The following is a 20542-nucleotide window of genomic DNA, read 5'->3' as shown; positions in this document are numbered from 1 at the left end:
TGATCAAAATTTGGTTTTTGATACCTTGGTTGGTCTTGCATATCATTTGGAATCGACAACCTGAACAATTAAACCAGTAAAAATTAGTTTCAAATCTATGATTAAAAACAAAATACTTACATAATGTATTTGAAAAATTTAACAAGTAGTTCACAACAGTAGAATATACGCCACCTAGGCACATCTAGTAATATATTCTTTACAGTATGCGTAATGTCATTATTATTTTATTTTAAAGAAGATCTCATCGACGAATTATTAATTATATACATCAAATATTAAACGACTTTGATTTTCAACTAAACAATTAACGAGTTACTAAACTGAAAAGAAAAATCGTAATAAATAAAAATTTAGAATAATATTAAAGTTTAGAATACAATACTTATCAAACTCATAACGAAATAATTAATAAATATCAAAATCAACGTTATCACTTATCACTATTGATATCAATACACCTTGATATACACATGTATTATTCAATACACCTTGATAATACCAAGTATTATTATATTTACCAGTAATCACAATAACAGAATTAAACTTTGGGAAAAAGATAAAACGAAAGGTTTTTATTGGTTGTCTTGTTCAAACACTCAAACGCTGCACACAACGTTGGCATTTTTAAAATTTGAATAAATTAAATACAAACGTAACGGTAGGTGAATGTCGAATTCTGGACCACCCGACCACCAAGTAATTATAAGGCCTAATTGATAACAGTAAACAACATATATTTATCGGCACCTAATGCCAATTAAAATTTAAATAGGTATACAAATATTCTAGCCTCAACGATTAAATGCATAACATTAATTATTGTGGGAACATAAAACAACATAAGATATTATAATATTATTATTGTCAAGAACTCGTCGGACTTGTTGTTCGGTCAAAACGGTTTGCCAGTAGTGAATCGGTTGATCAGGTCCAGGCCCCAGATTGGCTGGTCTGCCGGTACCATGTGACCGGCGTCCCTGACCAGCAACACGGTCAGCGGACCGGACGTGGTCGCGTAACCAGCCACGACGGTCGCGTTCTCGTGGCCCACCCGCCAAATGGTTCGTGTCGCGTTATGGAATCTTTCCGCACCCGACCACTTCAGTGACTGCGCCATGTTCATCGTGCCCCGGTAAGGTACGATGATGTCCAGCTGTCCGGAGTACAACAGAACTCGGTACTGGCCGGCGTCCAGCAGGGTGGCCAGCCACGAGCCCACCGACTGCATCATGTCATTGGCCAGGTGGCGTTCGACCAGCGCGCCGTTGTTTAGCGGCCGCTGGCCCACGTGCAGTACTTCCCGCATGAACGGCTCTTGCACGTACTTAACCCAGTCACCGTACGGCGTCGGGTCTCGGTCCCACAGCATGTTGAATTGGTATTGCATGCCAGTCAGGTTCTGGAACAGTGACGGATATGGATAGATGTCGCTGTTCAGTATAAGTTTGTCGAAAGACCGGAAAGCGCCTTGGAAGTCATTGCGGAGGATTTGGACACGGGCCGTGCTCTCCAGCTCTTCCATCTCTTGTTTACCGTACTCTATGACGAAATATTATATAATTAATAATATTATAATACAAGTAACAGTAACGCCATGTTAATAATCGTCATATAGTCACGTCACGATAATGAATGGGGCTGTGAATTTGTAGACTTTTTTTAAACTTATACCATATTATTTTGGCATAGTTTTTCTAGCGTACAGTATGAATTATGTAACAATGAACTTAATGTTAGTGAATCTTTAATTATTTGCGTTGTTTAGGTAATTTTAGATTCTGAGCGGAGCGAGGAAGCTATTGGTTTTACAGTGGTGTTTATTTTTTTTTTTTTTTATATCCTGTATACAAAGTTTCTACCAGAAGAAGTGCTTCGATTTCAACATATAGTACCTTATCTTTTAGCAAATTGGATCAAGATGGTACTTTAGAGAGGTTGATTTTTCGATTTTCTCAATAGTTATTTAATGCCACGGGAAAAACCATCGAATAATTACGAAAAAACGCTAAAAATGGGATTTTAATTTCTAACGCTTTGTATATCACAATAGAAACGAATAAAAAATTATAATATTATAATATTAATTCAACTTACATGATAAAATAAATAATAACAATATAAAATATCTAGACTGACAAACTGTCTCCCCTCAGAATCGTTTGTCTTATACAATGATATTATATCATTGAATTCAAGTTAAATACAATCCATTATGCATTGACCCACTTATAACTTACTGTACAGCAGAGTGACATCCACTTACCCGCTTTTTTTTGTTTTTAATTAAAAACATATTATATGTTATATGGTTTATTGGGTTTTGATCTTTTATTTTTCAATAAGCCTCGATACTTTTTATATATTTAAAAGTTTGATCTATTTTTAACATCTTAAATGCATTTTTTAAGGTTTTCTACAGTGCATCGAATTCTCAGCCCTAATAATTACGTAGTACCCACATAACTAATGGCTATTTGATATAAATAAAGTTACCATCGACGAACCCGTGCTGATACAGGTATTCACTGTACACCAACTGGTTGATGGGGTCAACCAAACCGTTGCCGATGGCCAGCCCCTTGAGGTTGATCTTGACCTTGGCCCCGGGGTTGTTGAGGTGGATGAAGTATGACACGGCTGGTACATACTTGCCCGCATACGATTCGCCGGTCACGTAGAAATCGTTGTTCTGGTACTCGTGGAACAGCGTGAAGAACTGTACCAAGGCATTGTACACGTTGCGACCGACGGATGCCTGGTTGACGCTGTAACCTTCGTCGTCTGCGGTGAAGCTGTACCCTGTGCCCACCGGGTTGTCCAGGTATATCACTGAGTGTGTGGCTACCCACGTGTGGTTGCGCAGCTTGAGACCATGGGTCTTGGCTAGCGAGAACGGGCCGTGCTCGTTGAACAAGGCGTAGAGACTGGACGCACCCGGGCCTCCTTGCAGCCACAGCATGACGGGTGCGTCCGGGGCGCCGCTCATTGCCGGGAAGAACCAAAAGAACATGTTGGAACCGTGCTTCTCGTCCACAGTCAGGTAACCGGAGTAGCTCTCGACAGCCGCCGTCGGGGGTTTCACATTGCACGCGGCCCGCGCCTCCTTGATCCGGCCTGCCTGTATCAGGGGCGTCAAGTATAGGGCTCCATCGCTACTGCCGCCACCAGGTGCCATCGCCACGATTGTCTGACTGCAGACGAACAAGCAGAGGACCGCGGCCAGCACCGGTGACGCTAACATCGCCGCCACTAAACGCATCGTGACTAGAGACCAGACTATTTATTAGGTATCAAAAACACGTCTTGTTTCAGTGAACAAGCTGTATACAATATTATATAATATTTATAATAACATTATAGGATGATCTGACTACGCGATCTGAATTCTGAATTCGGCTCGGCTCAAGACGTGAATTATTATTATTATCGCCACTGCAGGAACGACAACGTTCAATCTCGTCGGAACTCGGCAGCCGACTGAAAAGTGAAAACCGATAAAACGCGAACACGATAAAATAATCTATTTTAAATGATCACATTATTATAATAATATATTATTTGAACTGATCATATTATTATAATATTACATTGATGTGAACCTATTTAATATTATTGTAGGTATTCAATTATTATTACACTGTAGATTAGACCGCCGCCGCCGAACAACGTATTATTTGAAGATGTACCCATATAATATAAATATGTACCTACAACCTATGTCCTATATAATATGGTGGAGGTAGAGGTCACTCTATTAAGACGACCTACCTCGTCTGTGCATGCACTGTTACAATTTATACACGCAGCGATAATAGCTTAGAATAATCTATGCCGTCATGTAGACACCGCCACGCTACGCTATCAGTCGAAGTATGATATATGACTCATAAATTAGACATACCTACACTTTTATAATAATAATATGTATTATTTATACCTATATCTATTACCTAACTTTGTTTTCAAAAATTTATTTTTACTCCTTATATAATTAAAAACATTGTGGGTTTATAACTTATATTACTTGGAGGAGTTGGTAATATAGCAACAATTTATTATAATACTAGCTGATCCAGTGCACTTCGTTGTCCGTTTAATGTACTAACTCTTTATGACTTAAGCTTTGTTCAATTCGTTATTTAATATTCGGAGTATGGTGTTTAAAACTTATCTTAACTTTTCCGTTGACCGGAATAAAAATTCTGATTCGCAACAGTATATTATCAGGTAGGCAATCTACCTGCGGTAGATCGCGGACCCCGTGCTGTTTGTACGTAATTATATGATTTAACTCTAGAGTACCAACTACCAAAGACCAAAGTTATACTAAGTTTATCGTTCTTACTTAATTCCACCTACGGTGGATTAATATAATCAATTAATACAAAATTCTAACCCAACCGTATACTAAAATCTAATGAATTAAAAAAACAAATTTAACCCTTTTTAAATTATCCTATTTTCTACCCGGAGGTCTAATCTACACACAAACATTCATTTTTATATAAACAAAAAGAAGAATGGGCTGAAAGAACAGTCAAACGACCAATGTTGGCCACGTCTCCTTTAGTAGAGATGGCGTTACGCAAGCGGATGTACTCGTCTGATCGTAATTTTGACTGATGAAACGCTTCATTAATATTCAAATTAAAAAAAAAATAATAATAAATAAATATTATTCTCAACTTCTATACCTAACCCATAGCAACCATTAATAAACAAACATTTCTATCGTAAATCTCAAAATTCCTGTTTTAGCACCTACCGGGAGTGATCAATTCCCTTTTTAAATTAGCCTATGACACTCACAAAGAACGTAGCTTTCTATTGGTGAAAGAATTTTCGAAATCGGTTCTGTAGTTCCAGAGATTAATTTCGACAACGGTTACTAATGACTCCTCTTTATATAGCAGTATAGATCTAGATATAGATTTAGTAATAACTAATAGCTTGATGAACATTTTTACCGGGTAAAACTGTGTTATACAGTATAAAGCTTATATTTACTAAACTAAGTTCAAGTACCAATTCAGAAGTGGTTTGTGTGTGTGGTGGTGGTTGGGGGTGGGGGGGGGGGGGGGGGGTGCTAAATCATAATTTTCAGAAAACGTTCGATATGGGCCATTAGCTTTTACTAAGATTATATTGTTACTTAGATATTTTTAAAGTAGAAGGAGCTGAATGAGACGTCTTAAACTGGACTTTACCGTTTATTTAATTGGCAATACGTTGATAAAAAAAAATAAAATAAAATAAAATACGTCAATTTTAACTATGAAAAGATTCCTTCAATTTTATATCATTGAGTTCAAATTCAATACATCCATTACAGTTACCCACACGACACTTACATTTACAGCAGAGCGGTAACCATATTCCTACCTTTTTTTTTAAAGCATTGCATGCATTTTAATTGCTCAATCGATTTAAACAACAATCTCAGACATTGTTCTACCAGGTAAGTGTACAGAGTAGTTATAACCACGTTTGAAAATGTACAAAGTGCCACAGGCTGATTGCCCATCTCGGTCGAATTAGTTCATAAAGTCATGTACGCTAAAAACGACATGCGCCTATAATTATATTCGCCGTATTTTATATATTTTGTAAATTTTTTCCCGGGTAAGCTCGGTTTATTATTATTATTATTTATTTATTTACAAAATACAAGAATATTACATAAATAACATATTGCACAATATAGTGTACAATGTATGATGGGCCTCACTGAGCATGTAGCTAGTTTATAATATATAATGTACCTATACCAATAAATCAAGTGATTTAAATCTATGGTGCACATTTTAAAATAATTGGTTTATTTTATAAATAATATTTTAAATGTAACAGGTTTTACGTATATATTAGAATATTATCGTTATCAGGTATTCAGTTCAAAAAATAAGCGGTGAGTAGGTAGTTGATATTAAACTAAAATCCCATTTGCTCCCTAAAAAGGATTATAAAACATAATATTTATTCATACACATCAGAACTATAAATCTATAAACAGAGCAGTATTCACAAACCAAACTTTTATCACATAATATCACATGAAAATTTGACACACAATAGGTACAGTTATGTGATTGATACTGGTCAGTATATTCACGCCCGACATTTTTAATACACGGACAGACAATTATTTACACTGAGCGTGGTGCGAACGACGCTCATGGCTTTTAGTAGCCATACGTTTGTGCTATAATAGTCTATAACCATCATTGCCAGAGTGTTTCTAAAGAAAATAAGACTTCAGTACGATAAATCAATAACCTGCAACTTAACCTCAAACCTTGAATATTCCTATATATTCAATACTGTACAACTGAATGTTTTTTTTATAGAAAATCATGTTATTAGTGAATAACGACGATTAATCACATATATAAGTTAAATGTTATAATCAAAATTCCATCAAATGTATGTACCTACCTACTAAAATAATAAAATAAATATGTAGGTATTGACGTATTGCTAGTTGTGATATTTGATTTAAAATTCGTTTTTATGTGAAATGTAGAACAAGAAACAACAGTTGTTATAATATTTATTAAGTTCTGACATTTAAAATTTGAACAACATCCTTTATGTGATTATTTAAATTTAAAATGTATAATAAATGCTCTTAATAAGTATTAATTTATATCATAACTCTTTTATAATATTCTTTAAAATATTATTTAATATTTTAAATCTTCAAATTGCCTATGTAAGGCGCCGGGTCGTCATTATAATACCTGGCATGCATTTATTCTATATAGTGTTAATTATTTTGTATACTACCAATATAGTTGTTTCAATATTAGTATCCTCTGAAAATCCAAGTAATTTTGCAATGTCATAACTGGAGGTTTTTAGATCTTGATAAGGTCTTTCAGTTTCTATATTACCGTAAAAATAAATATAAACAACATAGATTTAAGGTTAATACACTATTGTTGTTATTATATTATCCAGAATCCAAAGATTATACATCTATATACTAAAATTATCCATTAGAACGATTTGATCAACGTCAGATAAATATTGTATACTTAGTGTGTAATAAGAATACATGTTTTTGCTTTTAGGCAGTGGCGTAGACAGGGGTTGGGGGATGGTCAATGATAGTCGCTCAAAAAGTCTTAAATTGTATTTAAAATATTTAAAAATGTACTACCTATACAGTGGCGTGCCCAGGAATTTTAAATGGGGAGACACCATTTTCTTAAAAAAAATAAACAAAAGAAAGCGGATAAGTGAAAGTCGCTCTGCTGTACAGTAGGCTACAATCGGATGACTGTAAATTTAAATTCAATGACATATATCATGTGTGCAAAAAACGGTTCTGAGCAGAGACGGTTTGGCAGCCTAGGATACTGTATATTATATTTATATTGTTGTTATTAATATATATAGGTACATTTTTAACTACTAAATCATTTTAGAAGCTAATGGTTTTACAATGGTTTTTATTTATTTTTTTATCCTGGATACAAATTATCATATATCATTGAATTCAAGTTTACTACAATCCATTATACATTGACCCACTTGTTACCTACTATACAGCAGAGTGAAATCCACTTACCCGCATTTTAAATTTCAAGCTTGATACATTTTGTCGAAATTAAAACTTTAAATATTTATAAAAAAATTGTGCATATGTATTTTTAATATTTTTCAACTGCTATTGTAAAAATATATTAGGGGCCGTGTATTATATTTTAATGCTTTTTAACCAAACAAATAAAAATGTATTGTTATATAATAAAATATAAAAAAAAATACAATATAAGAAAATCGCTACATGAGAAATCAAATGAATATCCAATGATGTTAAAATTTGAACTGCAAACGCTCATAAAAATTTTATTTGACTTTGCGGTAAACATTTTTTTTTTGATCAAGGTAGACAAACTTATGAGGAATCTTGTATTGAATTATCAAATCTTAGATAGTTAGATAGTTAGATTTAAAAATAAAATTAAAATAATTTGCACATTTTCGTGATTTTTCGTAATTGGTCAAAATTCGAACTAAATGCTTATAAAAAAAAAATGTTACTCTATTTATATATTTTTCAACGGCTATCGTAAGAATATATTAAGAACCTCGTATTAAATTTCAAGCTTGTTGACTTAACGAATAAAATTAATAATTAATAAAAAAATAATGACTTTAAACAGCTGTAATAACTAATAACTGTATGTTGGCAAAAAAAGACAATAGGGGGGGATATAACCCCTAACCTCCCCACCCCTCAGCACGCCACTGTACCTATAAGTATTAACACTTTTTAGCTATCTATCTGTGCTAGTATGTACCTATTTAATGTGTAAAAGTGTAAAAGTTGATTAGCCCCCCCCCTCGAAAAAAATCCTGGCTACAACACTGCTTTTAGGTAACCTATTAATCAAAAAAAATATTCTTATATGTGTTTAAACAATTAGAACAATTTTAAGTGTAGGTATACATAAAATTAATTTATTAAATTAATGCTTGCCAACTCTAAAATCAACAGCGGAATGGGGATCATAAAGTAAGTAAATATCTGCTTGTTTGTACACAGCTCTGAAATAAATCTTTTAGAATTATTAAATAGATTATTATGGGTTGCTTTCTATTTAGTTAATATTTACCTCGCCAAATTAATTCTAGCTCTTTGTCCTCCACTAGTTATTCCTCTTTCTCCAACTATCGTCACATCGCCTAGTGGAAATTGTTCAAGATCACTTTTTAGTGCACATACATCAATAACCTATTTAAAAAATCGTATCAGTGAATTTCATTCTTAACTTCAAGGTTGTATATCCGATAAATGCTGGTGTGGTATCTGGTCAGATAGGACCATTGAGTAGGTGCTCATGCGAGCAATGAAAAGCCACGGCAGGCTGTCACTTAGACGTGTTATTAGAGATAACATTGTTAAAGGTGAACACTGACCAAGAATATAAAGTAGGGTAAAGAAAATATGAAAATCACAACAAATCACAACAAAAAGCTCTTGGTCAGCTGTCACCCCCTCCCACAGGTGACATTACACTACGTGAACAACTTATAGGTTTTTGGTGTAAGAGATTGTTTTGTTTAAACGCATTTCATACATTAAAATGAAACATCTTCACGTTTCATGAAGGGGATGGGATGGTGAGGGAGGGTCTTAAGTTTTCCTAGATGTTCCTCATAAAGCAGAACTTTCAGGAATAGTATAAGTGCTACTTGTATGAGCGTGTGTATAATTTATTATACATTATAGGATAAACTAGTTTGTTAAAATTCAAATTTCAGATACGTTCAATAGCATCTATGTCAAAATCATCTCTACCAATAAAATTCTTCATAATCAATATTTCAGCTAGATTTTCTTACTTCTTATCAATGCATAAGAAATTCTAAAAGCAAATTATTATCTTCTATATTAATAAAAATCAAAAGCTGTTTATTAGTCTGGTTAAAACTAAAAGAAGGCTTGACCGATTTGGCTGAATTTTTTTTTGTGTTCGTAATATTGTTAGGACAAGGTTTGTACGAAAGAAAAATTTAGGAAAATCGACCAGAAAATACATGCGTTTTTTACAGGCAACGATATGCATGGAGGACAGTTATCTTCTGTATTCTATATATATATATATATAATATACACTTACATACGCACATAGCGGGGTACATGCTACCTAGTACCGATATATATATGCCTATTGCCTACATAATGATAATATACTGCTTGCATATCACAAGCCGTGCGGAATAACTATATATTATAATATAATTGAATGTTTCTTGACTGATTCACTGACTGATCAACGTAAAGCCTAAACAATGATGACACGAGGCTTGTAATTTTGACGGTACCTTCGTATTAATTTATTGGAAAATGTTATGGATTAATTATTGAATTTAATTAAATAGGTGCAATTGTGCTGTACAAATACAAATCTCTGATTTGTTTTTAAATTGCGTAAGTCATTATGATATGAATTTATAAATGTATTATTTTTTTATAAAATTCACTTTTTAGTTATATGCTGCCTATTCGTTTTCAATTTAAAATATCATATCATATATTTTATATGTATTCATGCGTGCTGTCTATAACGATGACACGGTGCCTTGTATAGGCAATTCAAAGCTAAATATATATTATTATGATATAAATAATTATTAAGATAATGAGACGAGCAATATTAGTCGTATTGTATAATTGTATATATTTTCTAAATTGTATAATTTAATTGTTTATTAAATTATATATATTTATGGTATAAAACCTAATTCCATAAAATTATTAATGGTGTACAATGTAGGTACATAATATAATATATCATTGTACAGGTACGAAAAATGATTCTGAGCGAAGACGCGTGGCCGCGTAGGAACCTATATGATGTATTTATTGTATGATTTGAATTCTGAATTTGTGTATTATGAAAGATTGTTTAATGTAATTTTAACTTTAAATTCTTATACATACGAATTGTGAATATTATGTATTTTCGATATTTTTTTATTGCATTACCTACAAGAAATAACTCTGAGGAACCTTGTCGAACATTTTCAAGCTTTTTTACTCACAAACAAATATTTGATCGTATACCTAGTCCAGATTTTAGAAAATGCTAATGTAATTAATATTTGATGAAAAGTTTTTAAAGATATTCATATTTGAATTGCTATTAAAAAATAAATTTGTCTAAAACTCGTTTTGCGTAAAAATAGTTTAATTTTTTTTCCTCAATTATTTTTCAAAGTACTAACTTTATCCAATTTGTTATCAAAAACAACTGTAGTAGTTAAAAAGTATTTTTACTGCCCTAAAAGTTGATGACTGATGACAGTTACGCAAATCAAAAAATAAAACCATGTGTTGGTAGCGGAAAAATTATGCCTAAATATATATTATGTTAGTATAATATGATGTAGGTACCTATCAAAGCTTGCGCTCAGTGGCAATTTTAAGCAAAATTTATGTCACCCGACACCCATGTGCTAAAAAAATATGATGTGCAGCTTAAAATTCCTTAGGGCAATCGTTGTGGTGTATCCAATATCTATACTCTAGATGTGCTAATAATAGTAATATTCCTATTGATTATTTACAAGAAATTTATATTAATATAAATTATAATAATTAATAACCAAGGAGGATAAAAAATAAGGAATAAGTAATACTTGAAACCACAGTCGTCTGTGCTTGATCATCTTTGCCAATCATCATTCATCACTAATAATTTTAGTTGAATGAATATTAATTTAATATTTTAATGTAATACCTATGTGGGTATATTCTATATATCTATAGGTACTTTATATTTGAAAAAAATGGGTTTTAATTATATTTTAAACTATAAAAAAACTAACTTCTAACTCTTATTCTAACCTAAGTAATAAGTTATTATATTTTTATCGATTAATTAAATTAACAATTTATAAAATTTCAAAAACTAACTTAGATATTTTAACTTTTATATTATACTAGTTGAAACAAATAACTAACTTGTCCAGCTTTGTTTAAAATCTGCACCTGGAAAATAAACATACAATTTTCATTACCACTGAAAAAAAAACTCTCTAATAATTATACATTTACATAATTTAAGCATTCACATTTCACTATATTTTATCTCTTATCGTGCTAAAGTTACCTATACTGTATTTCCATTACGAGAACAAAATACAATAATTACATAGGTATTAAGATTAAATAGTCATCTTGATTAACGTACAACGTACTTATATAATATAATATATAAGGTTTAGTATATAGTTTTAATTTGTATATTTAAATGGTATGCATGCAAATTATTATTTATTAACACTGGCATAAAATGTAAATAATAAATATATGTTATATTATATTATTGTAAAGTGTATTGTTTCTATTTATAACTATATATAAGTCTGAAAAGATTATTTAACAAATTAAAATGTAAAAAAAAATATGACAGCGTGGAAAAAATATTTTTGAGAACTACGCAGTAGGTAAAATTGTAGATTTGTGGAAAACTAGGAACACAATACATAAAATTATATAATATAATAAATTAATGGGCGCATATGATCTTATGTCCTCCGTGGTTGCGCTATTATGAGTAGGTATCAATAAAGATCAACGATCATGATATTTTCTGTGTCAGTAAATATATATATGCGGTATACATTTAGTTGACACCACGTCACTGCAGAGGCACGCTTTTAAAAGTAGGCCGTTGGCGATATGTCGATTTTTTTCTGGCAATTGGCGCTGTATATCCCCAGAGTGCAATACGTCAGTTTGGATGCGTTACCATACTTTTCTTTTCTGAAAACAATAAAGATCTAATATAATAATATTAAATGTATTATATGAGGATCATAAAATATGCATAGGTACCTATAGGTCAGTGGTGTATTTGACTTAGTTTTATGGAGGGAGACTAAAATTATCATACACCATAAAACATAATATATACTTTTATCTTAATACATTTTTGCTAACATCTGGCGTTAGCACCTGTATTATATCTTATACGTAGATACGCAGTAACGTAGCCAGGATTTTTGAATTGGAGGGGAAGCAAAAAATAAATAAGCAACCATTTTATTATCAGATAAACAGATAAACTCAAAAAAAATTAGAATAAGAATTTATCATTACCTATCTAAGACTAATTTAAAACTATTTTAAATTTTTATAAAATAAGAAATCAAGCATTTTCAGCAAGTTCGTCAAAACTGAATGTACCTATATGAATTATTAAAATAAAATTTCATTTATTGTAGGTCATTATTGATTAGAGAATAAAATATTTTAAACATTTTAAAGCATACTAGTATGCTAGTATAAGCTTATACAAATATACTTAAGTCAATATAGGTAGTACCTCAGTGGCATCATTTGGGGGGGGGGGGGCAAGGTGGGAATTTGCCCCTGTCTGATTTTAAAAGAGGTCCGATGGGCCGGTGCCCAGTTGTTACCGTTTTACCATTATTATATTTTATTACTGTAAAAACATGCCTATTTTATAATATTTTCAGAAAATATTATATTTATACTATGCATTAAGAAATTTTTGTCACAATGATACATTTTTACTAATTATAATTGATAGCTGGAATATTTTTATATTTAGACGTATGCGCGGGGACGTAGGTATACATTTTAGGTATGTTTGTGTGAGAGTGTCTTGTAAGCAAATATGTGTACAACAATAATAATAATGAGTATCCTAATCCCGTATAGTTTTATTTCTAAAATCTAAAATTAATACCAATTGGCATTCTTATTAATTTCATTGATCCCAAACTTTAGAGTTCATGAACTGCAGTTAACTTGCGACAGTCGTGTATCTTAAACTATTCAATTATTTTGTGTTAATTTAGTTGAAAAGGTACCTATCTTATTCTACATAAATTAAAATTTATTTTTTCGTAACGCGTGTTTACAATAATATTTTAATTTGGACAAAATATGACTTAAAAAAATAAATGAATGGGTAGTGCGGCTAAAAATATGAAATTACCGCGAACCACTCAAGAATCGAAAACAATTTCTGGTATGTTTAATAAACAGACAATAATTGAATCAGTAAAAAAAATAATATTAATTTGTAAATATATCGTAGGTACCTATACCAACAGAGTATAGGCTATAAGTGATGAATCAGGTAAAATAAAATTGATTTATATAGATGGCAGAGCTGAAATATTTTCAAAAATTAAAAAAAGAATATGTTATCCTTAAATAAACAACTAATATTTTTGCAGTTTATCAATAAATATCGCCATACTAGTTTGTAGACTTTTAATTGATATAGTTGACGTTGTCTAGTTAGTAAAAAGGATACCATAAAAAAATGTAAGTAAATATAATATGTGTTTGCGAGCGAAGCGATCGGTTTTTTTTTTACCCATTCGGGCTGGTCAAAACCTGCTCTATTGAAAACTGAAATGACGCCACTGCAGTACTTAAACGAAAAAACAATTTAAACATGACTTGTAGTTTTTTTCTAACAGCTTTCTTGTAAAATTTTATGTTTGAGATACAACACATTTGGCTTTTTAGCAACCTACTTATATCCGTGACGCAGCAGCCCTCGTTCGAAAGCTGATCACTCAGATATATTTTTATTGATAATTCATTATTACGGAACCTATAGTGCACCTAAATAGCTATAAGCGCCGCTTACCGAAGTGCATCTCCTTTTTTCCACAACATTCTTTCGTTGCGCGCCAAAAACGATTGTTGCGATTTCACGATTATGGATCTCGGACGGCACAACCGTACCCAAGCGATTGCTTCGCATGCCGTCATCCGATAGTGCTGTATCAGGTAGGCCCCGATTAACGTTCCTGTTCTTCCCAGACCGGCCTTTATATTTTAATTTTTTTTTTGTATTACAACTACACATTGATTTATATGTAGATACAATAATACGTGGTCATAATATAAGTATATAACACGCACAGAAACACTGTTTTTAATCTTTTGATACCAGCAATTCCTCTGACAACAACACATCTCGTATGTGTTGTCTCCGTCTTACACACGTACGACATAACGACATAGGACATTTTCGTTCGATAGTTTCAATAGGGTGCTGTCAGTTTTGATATTAGAGTGAATTGACCTATTAACAAATTTTTAGGTAACACCGTTATCTATGTTCTCTCGTTGGTTTTTTACGATATTTTAATTTTTAAGTGAGTTACGAGCATTTTATAATATTAATATTTTACATACTGGTAACTCACTAAAAATTAAAATATCGTAAAAAATAAACTAGGAAACACGGGTAATGTTGATACCTAAAAATTTGGTAATAGGTAAATTACCAATATAATTACTCTTATATCGAAAATGACAACACCCTATTGAAACTAGCAAACGAAAATTTGCTATGTCGTACCTACGTGTGCGACGTCTTCTTAAGGTTTTTATAATTAAAAATATGTACATAAGTTTAAATGAAAAGAAATTCTGAATTCCAAAGCAACTTATTAATTATTAGTGTCACGAAATCTCCACAATATGTTATCGTTATATAGGTAGTACCTAGGTAGTCACTTGGACCAGAATAACGATAAATCCCTTTTTAATAAGTATTTGAACAGTTTTTAATTAAATTTTTGAAGCACATTACTTTTATGAAATCTTTGATATATTTTAGTGTGTATACTGTATACATATAAAAACAAAGGTATCAAAACAGTAGGGGCAAGAACTCCCAAACAGCTTCCCTTTAAATATTAAAATGTATTATTATTTTATTTAAAGTTAAAATTTATAAAGGGTCATCACATGCCAACCAACTACCTAAAAATAGTTTAAATACCTATCTGCATCTAATGTCATAGCTTATAGTTATAATTATTGTAAGTAAGACGTAAGTACCTACTTTAAAATTATTTAAAATATTATGCAAAATCATTTAATATTTTTAAGAGGATATTAATGGCTCTTGTTAAACATTATAATAATATAAACTATGTTAATATTGTTTAATCATGTTACCTTGCAGTGCACTGCTATGGCGTGAGGTGTCTGTTCGGAAATTTGTAGAAACGTTTTCAAAATCGCGACAGTTGGCGCCGAACCATCTTTGAAACATAAATCAACATGATTAATATTGGCAGCTGAAAACCTGTAACCATCTATAGATCATAATGCGATAATATTTGTTGAATCCCTGATAGCAAATGATTGATTAAAAATATTATTATTTATTATAACATTACGATAAAGGTATTGATTTAAAAAAAATATGTTGAAGATTTTGTTAAAAATGAATTAAAATATATTCACTATTCAGGTATGATGTAATAATTTTAATGTTTATATTATAAATTAAAACATCACGGTCATCGATCATTTGAAATATTTACCAACAACTTTTGTATTCTGTATCGTTCAGTCTGATCACTGTCTTGACGTTATTTTCCCTAAAGTATTTAATGAAATTCTGCAGCAGAATGTTTCGGCCCGGCCCCACTGCAGTGTTGTCGCATTCGATCGGACCGCGGAAAGCGACTAACTTGTCGGGTACTATCCATGTCATGTCAAGACACTGATTGTCGTACTCTTGGAAATTGAAATCGTTGAAGTTTACTATCCTGTACTTCATCGCTTTGTACACGACATTCAAACATTCGTGTAAGTTAATTCCATAATCGTTCTTGCCTAGACCGAAAATCGAATCCACTCCGTTAACGCAATAGTTGCTATTCTTCAGTATCGAATGAATAGTTAATGGGTCCATTTGTTTTACGACAATCTACAACATCAATTTGTTAATCATATTATTTTTAATTTATGTGGTGTTTGTGCATTTTGAAATCTACAGGGACCAGGGACGTACCTATAGGTATTTAAAGGACGTCGTTTTAAATTTAATTTTTATATTATGTATCTATAAATTTGAAAAAATATTCATGTCACCACAAAACCTCAAGCGTACTAAATTGATTATAATATAATATGTATTCTGATTCAACAATTCTAAATAATACCACGACGAGCGCTGTACTATACAATTGTAGGTTTTGAGTGTACCTCATCGTCAGTTGTCATTGAGTAAGTGTAAGCCATTCAAAATTCAAATGTTCAATAGTTATATTTCTCAGTCATATCAACAGAATATAGGAACTTATTTATAAGAATTTTACAAAAAAAACACATAAATATTAAACAAACCTATTTTATTTCATAGCCAGACTTAAGTAATACCTTAACAGAACACCAAATGATTCGTCTTATTATGCCCCAGATAGACTAATTATGTTCAATTGAATCCAAACTATTAAACACTTAATAAATATTTAATAATAATACTAAACTACAGAAATATATAAATATTAAATATATTAGAATAGTATTCGTAATTCGTATACATTATAATTGCCTCAAAATAGCGAAGACCTTTGAAACGAAAATAAAAAAATAATGATATTAAGAAATATCAATCAGTTATCATAAAATTACTATCAAAAATCATCTAACTTGCCTCCATAAAATATTTTAAAGAGGTTCCAATTTTCAAACATATTATTATTAATAATTATGGAGGAATAACGCTGTCCCATCTTACCTCGTATACAGTATACTCATCATGCCCCAGTTCCCCTATATTATTTAACTTAAAACAAACTAACTTTTTTATTTTAATATATAAATAGTATAGTATAGCATTTAATAAAACATAGTGCAATATGTGCTAGACCATAATGGGTGTTCCGTGTGTAAAATATGAGGATCTTCCTTGGCCATGTCCATGTGGTTGTAGCCTATATTGAGGTGACCAAATAATTTAAACTCGTTCCTTCTTGTCATCGAATGATTTGGGCCATATAATATACGTCTTAATATTATTATAACTATACAGTATACACTAGCAATACTATTTAAATTATATTAATTCAATTTTTTTTTATTGAACTTGAGCCCAGCGCCTAGACACTATATATTAAATCATAATGTAACATTATAATGTATCATAAAGTATTAGTTATTGCTCCCTTTAATAATCTCAAATTTTCAACTTTGTAAATTCTTTCTTCTTTGCCCTCCCTTTATTTGTGAACATAATAAAAATATTAATAATAGCCACTACACTAATTTTTTCAAACACAATGTACAACAAAACAAATATTTTTTTCAAAATATTTAGATACAAAATAGTAACGACATAAATATTATAAACCTTCATATATTATCCTTGGTAGTCAGTTCAGACTTTCGATTGGCAACAACGACACTTTAAAATTATCTTCAATCAACATTACATCATCCTTTAAATAGTTTAAATCTTAGAAAATAATAATCGAAATTGTATTTATTGCAATTCTTACAACTTAGGTTTGGAGAAGCACTTGGTTTAATAGATAATTTAGTTTTCTCTGTTTTGAATCATTTGCTATGACTTTAAGTTGGGTTACACCTTTCCTTTTATTATTTAAACTATTACACGTTGTTTAATATTTTAATCTTAATTCTGTTTTTGAAAGTCGTAATAAATATATCAACATACATCATTCAGTAACCAGCTGTTAAAGTGTTGCATATTAAGTATTAACATTAATATTGTACTATTTTAATGTTCCTACGTTTCTTAAAAATTTAGATATTTACGATTATGAGTTTTGGGCTAGTGGCCCGCTATGAGCTGAGCAGACCTATCGTGCCGAAAATTTTACCAGCTCATAAAAATCAAGGATGCGGCAAATTCCCACGCCTGCCCCCCTCCCAAACGACGCCACTGGCTATACAAGAATATTTATGATTTTACCGCATAAGCACCGATGAGGAACGCCGCGTCGTTATATTCTCTGGAATTTTCGACAGTGTAATGTACAATAGCTTTCGACACGTACCGGCGGTTGTACATTTTGTCGTTCAAATAACGGATGTACTGTACCAAGCAGCCCAAGTTTAGAGGTTCGTGGGGCGCCAAGTCGTCATCCCAGTAATTGTAGTCGGTGCTGAAGAAGTGAAGTCCGGGTGTGTCCGGATGGCGGCGGTGCGTCGAATACGTCGCCAGGTACAGACGATCTGGAATGATCGTGGTAAGTCTACGCAAGTCCTTCGTTTCAGACATGTCCGATCCCAAGACATTTCTGCGTATTTTGTTCATGTCAGATTTATTATTTTCTAGAAACCATCACGCCAATCACATACGTTTACTATATTATATGTGTATAATCCAAAATAAAAATATTTTATTCTTATTTTAACCTGACCCACGTACAGTTACAAATGGGGAATGGAGTAGACTTAGGATGACAATCTCCTGCACACGATTCAGACGAAAAAGTCGAATGATTACATTTCCATGCCCCTCGGGTCCTTACCCACATCCCGCGCCATTGAACGCTTCGAACACAAATGCAGTTTAAGTGCAGTTTATACAAATACCGCAATCATCATAAATTCCACCAGAGTAGATATGACGTTATATTATATACAGTTAAAATAATATCATTATACCGATAGCGAGCCGGGAAAGTGTCAATATATGTCATAAACTCACGAGTACCGCTTTGGTTGCCTACTTGATACTTCACACGGAGGTTAGGCATATAGTTATTAACGAGATATAATATAATAATAATATTTTTTAATTGACAATGATACTGTTTTCAAATAACGATTACATAGTGGATACTGGGATTTCTCAAACAAAAAACTTATAGGTTAGGTAAAGTTAGCTAAGACCACATGTTGTAATTAAAGAGAATAATTTTACCAAGCTAGATTTTATAGATACCTCTCCCGTATAAATTCGCTTTTGTTGTCCTTCACTAAAATATAAAAACGGTTCAAATATACTTTGATAATATAACAAATGTTGCAAAAACATTATATTATTTTGTTATTATATTGATGACGGATAATTTCACAACTAAATTAATCGGTGGTAGCTAGGCTGTGTGTATTACCTACGTTATTATACAAGTGCGTTTTGATTGTACACGCTTTTGTCTTGTCGTGTATACCTACACTAATAAGTAATTATAATTCGAGCAAGTTCGAATTTATTGAGTAGGTACATCTTACCTTGAAAAGTGGCACACGAAGTTGTTATTAAATAATAAATATTAATATGTTGTTTGCAGATCTGGAACCGTTACTTGATTGGATGGATGGCGAAGACCGGAAAAATAGGTTTGTAACGCGGTGGTTATCGACTTATCGTGTTATATTCTCAAATCATTCAATGCCATGGATGTTATGTGTATATTGTATACAAAATATACTTTTTCTTATACACTTTACCCATTACCCAATATTATTATAATAACAATTTTGTAATATATTATTATACAGTTAATAATATAATATATACCGAACAAAATATTAACCACTATAAAGTATAAAGTATAAATCCTAATCCTCAATAATCCTCATATGAAATTAATTTGTTAATTGTTAATTGTTATAATTAATTTTTTATTTTTTATTAGTCTTGGAGGAAGAAATACTCATGCAGTTCCCTTCTTCCATGTTAGCGATGACGCACTTAAAAATATTCTGATTGATGTAATCTTTACTCATAATATTACTCATCTACAAAATCTTAAAATATAAAATATCATTAAATTTGATTTTTTATTACAGTCTATTAGACCTAAATAATAATTGTACTATAATGGTAGATAGGTACATAATATATATTATATAATAAATATGTATATTAAAAAAAACAGAATTAACATAAAGCAATGAAAATAATTACGAACACATCATATTAATCATACACTATATTCTACAAATAATAAGTTAACTTAATAAATAATATAATAGGCTGATCATTTTTTAGTTCGAATTCTAACTTGAGTTCGTGGATACCAAAATTAATATAACATGTCCAGCACAGCTAGGGGCTGCTCATTCCATTTGTTTTTTGTAATTAAAATTTATCTAGAACTTCGCGTAATAATGATTCATACAAAATATAACTTAGAAGTATACAATATCGATGAGAAACTAACAGCGACCTTAACTATTTATAATGTTAAAAGTTAATTACCTATAAATTATAATAATGCACAGTAATGTAGTATATTTATAATTTATATTATA

General features: G+C 31.4%; 2 protein-coding genes across 2 annotated transcripts; both read right to left on the bottom strand.

The window, feature by feature from the left end:
* Positions 1-555: 555 nt before the first annotated feature.
* Positions 556-3508, bottom strand: LOC100168195 (venom serine carboxypeptidase). Its single transcript, XM_001948921.5, has 2 exons — positions 2497-3508; positions 556-1542 (listed from the first exon to the last, which is right to left on the bottom strand). The coding sequence occupies exons 1-2, from the start codon at positions 3260-3262 to the stop codon at positions 896-898; spliced, it is 1413 nt and encodes a 470-aa protein (XP_001948956.1). The 5' UTR covers positions 3263-3508; the 3' UTR covers positions 556-895.
* A 4972-nt stretch (positions 3509-8480) lies between these two features.
* Positions 8481-18593, bottom strand: LOC103308722 (dual specificity protein phosphatase CDC14AB-like). Its single transcript, XM_029490986.1, has 6 exons — positions 18249-18593; positions 15854-16238; positions 15479-15618; positions 14154-14335; positions 8628-8720; positions 8481-8559 (listed from the first exon to the last, which is right to left on the bottom strand). Exons 1-6 carry the CDS (start codon positions 18591-18593, stop codon positions 8481-8483), a joined length of 1224 nt encoding a protein of 407 aa, XP_029346846.1.
* Between the last annotated feature and the right edge of the window lie 1949 nt (positions 18594-20542).

This window comes from Acyrthosiphon pisum, chromosome A2 (assembly GCF_005508785.2).
Source record: "Acyrthosiphon pisum isolate AL4f chromosome A2, pea_aphid_22Mar2018_4r6ur, whole genome shotgun sequence".
NCBI classification, from domain to species: Eukaryota; Metazoa; Arthropoda; class Insecta; order Hemiptera; family Aphididae; genus Acyrthosiphon; species Acyrthosiphon pisum.
This window is presented reverse-complemented; position numbering and strand designations above follow the sequence as displayed.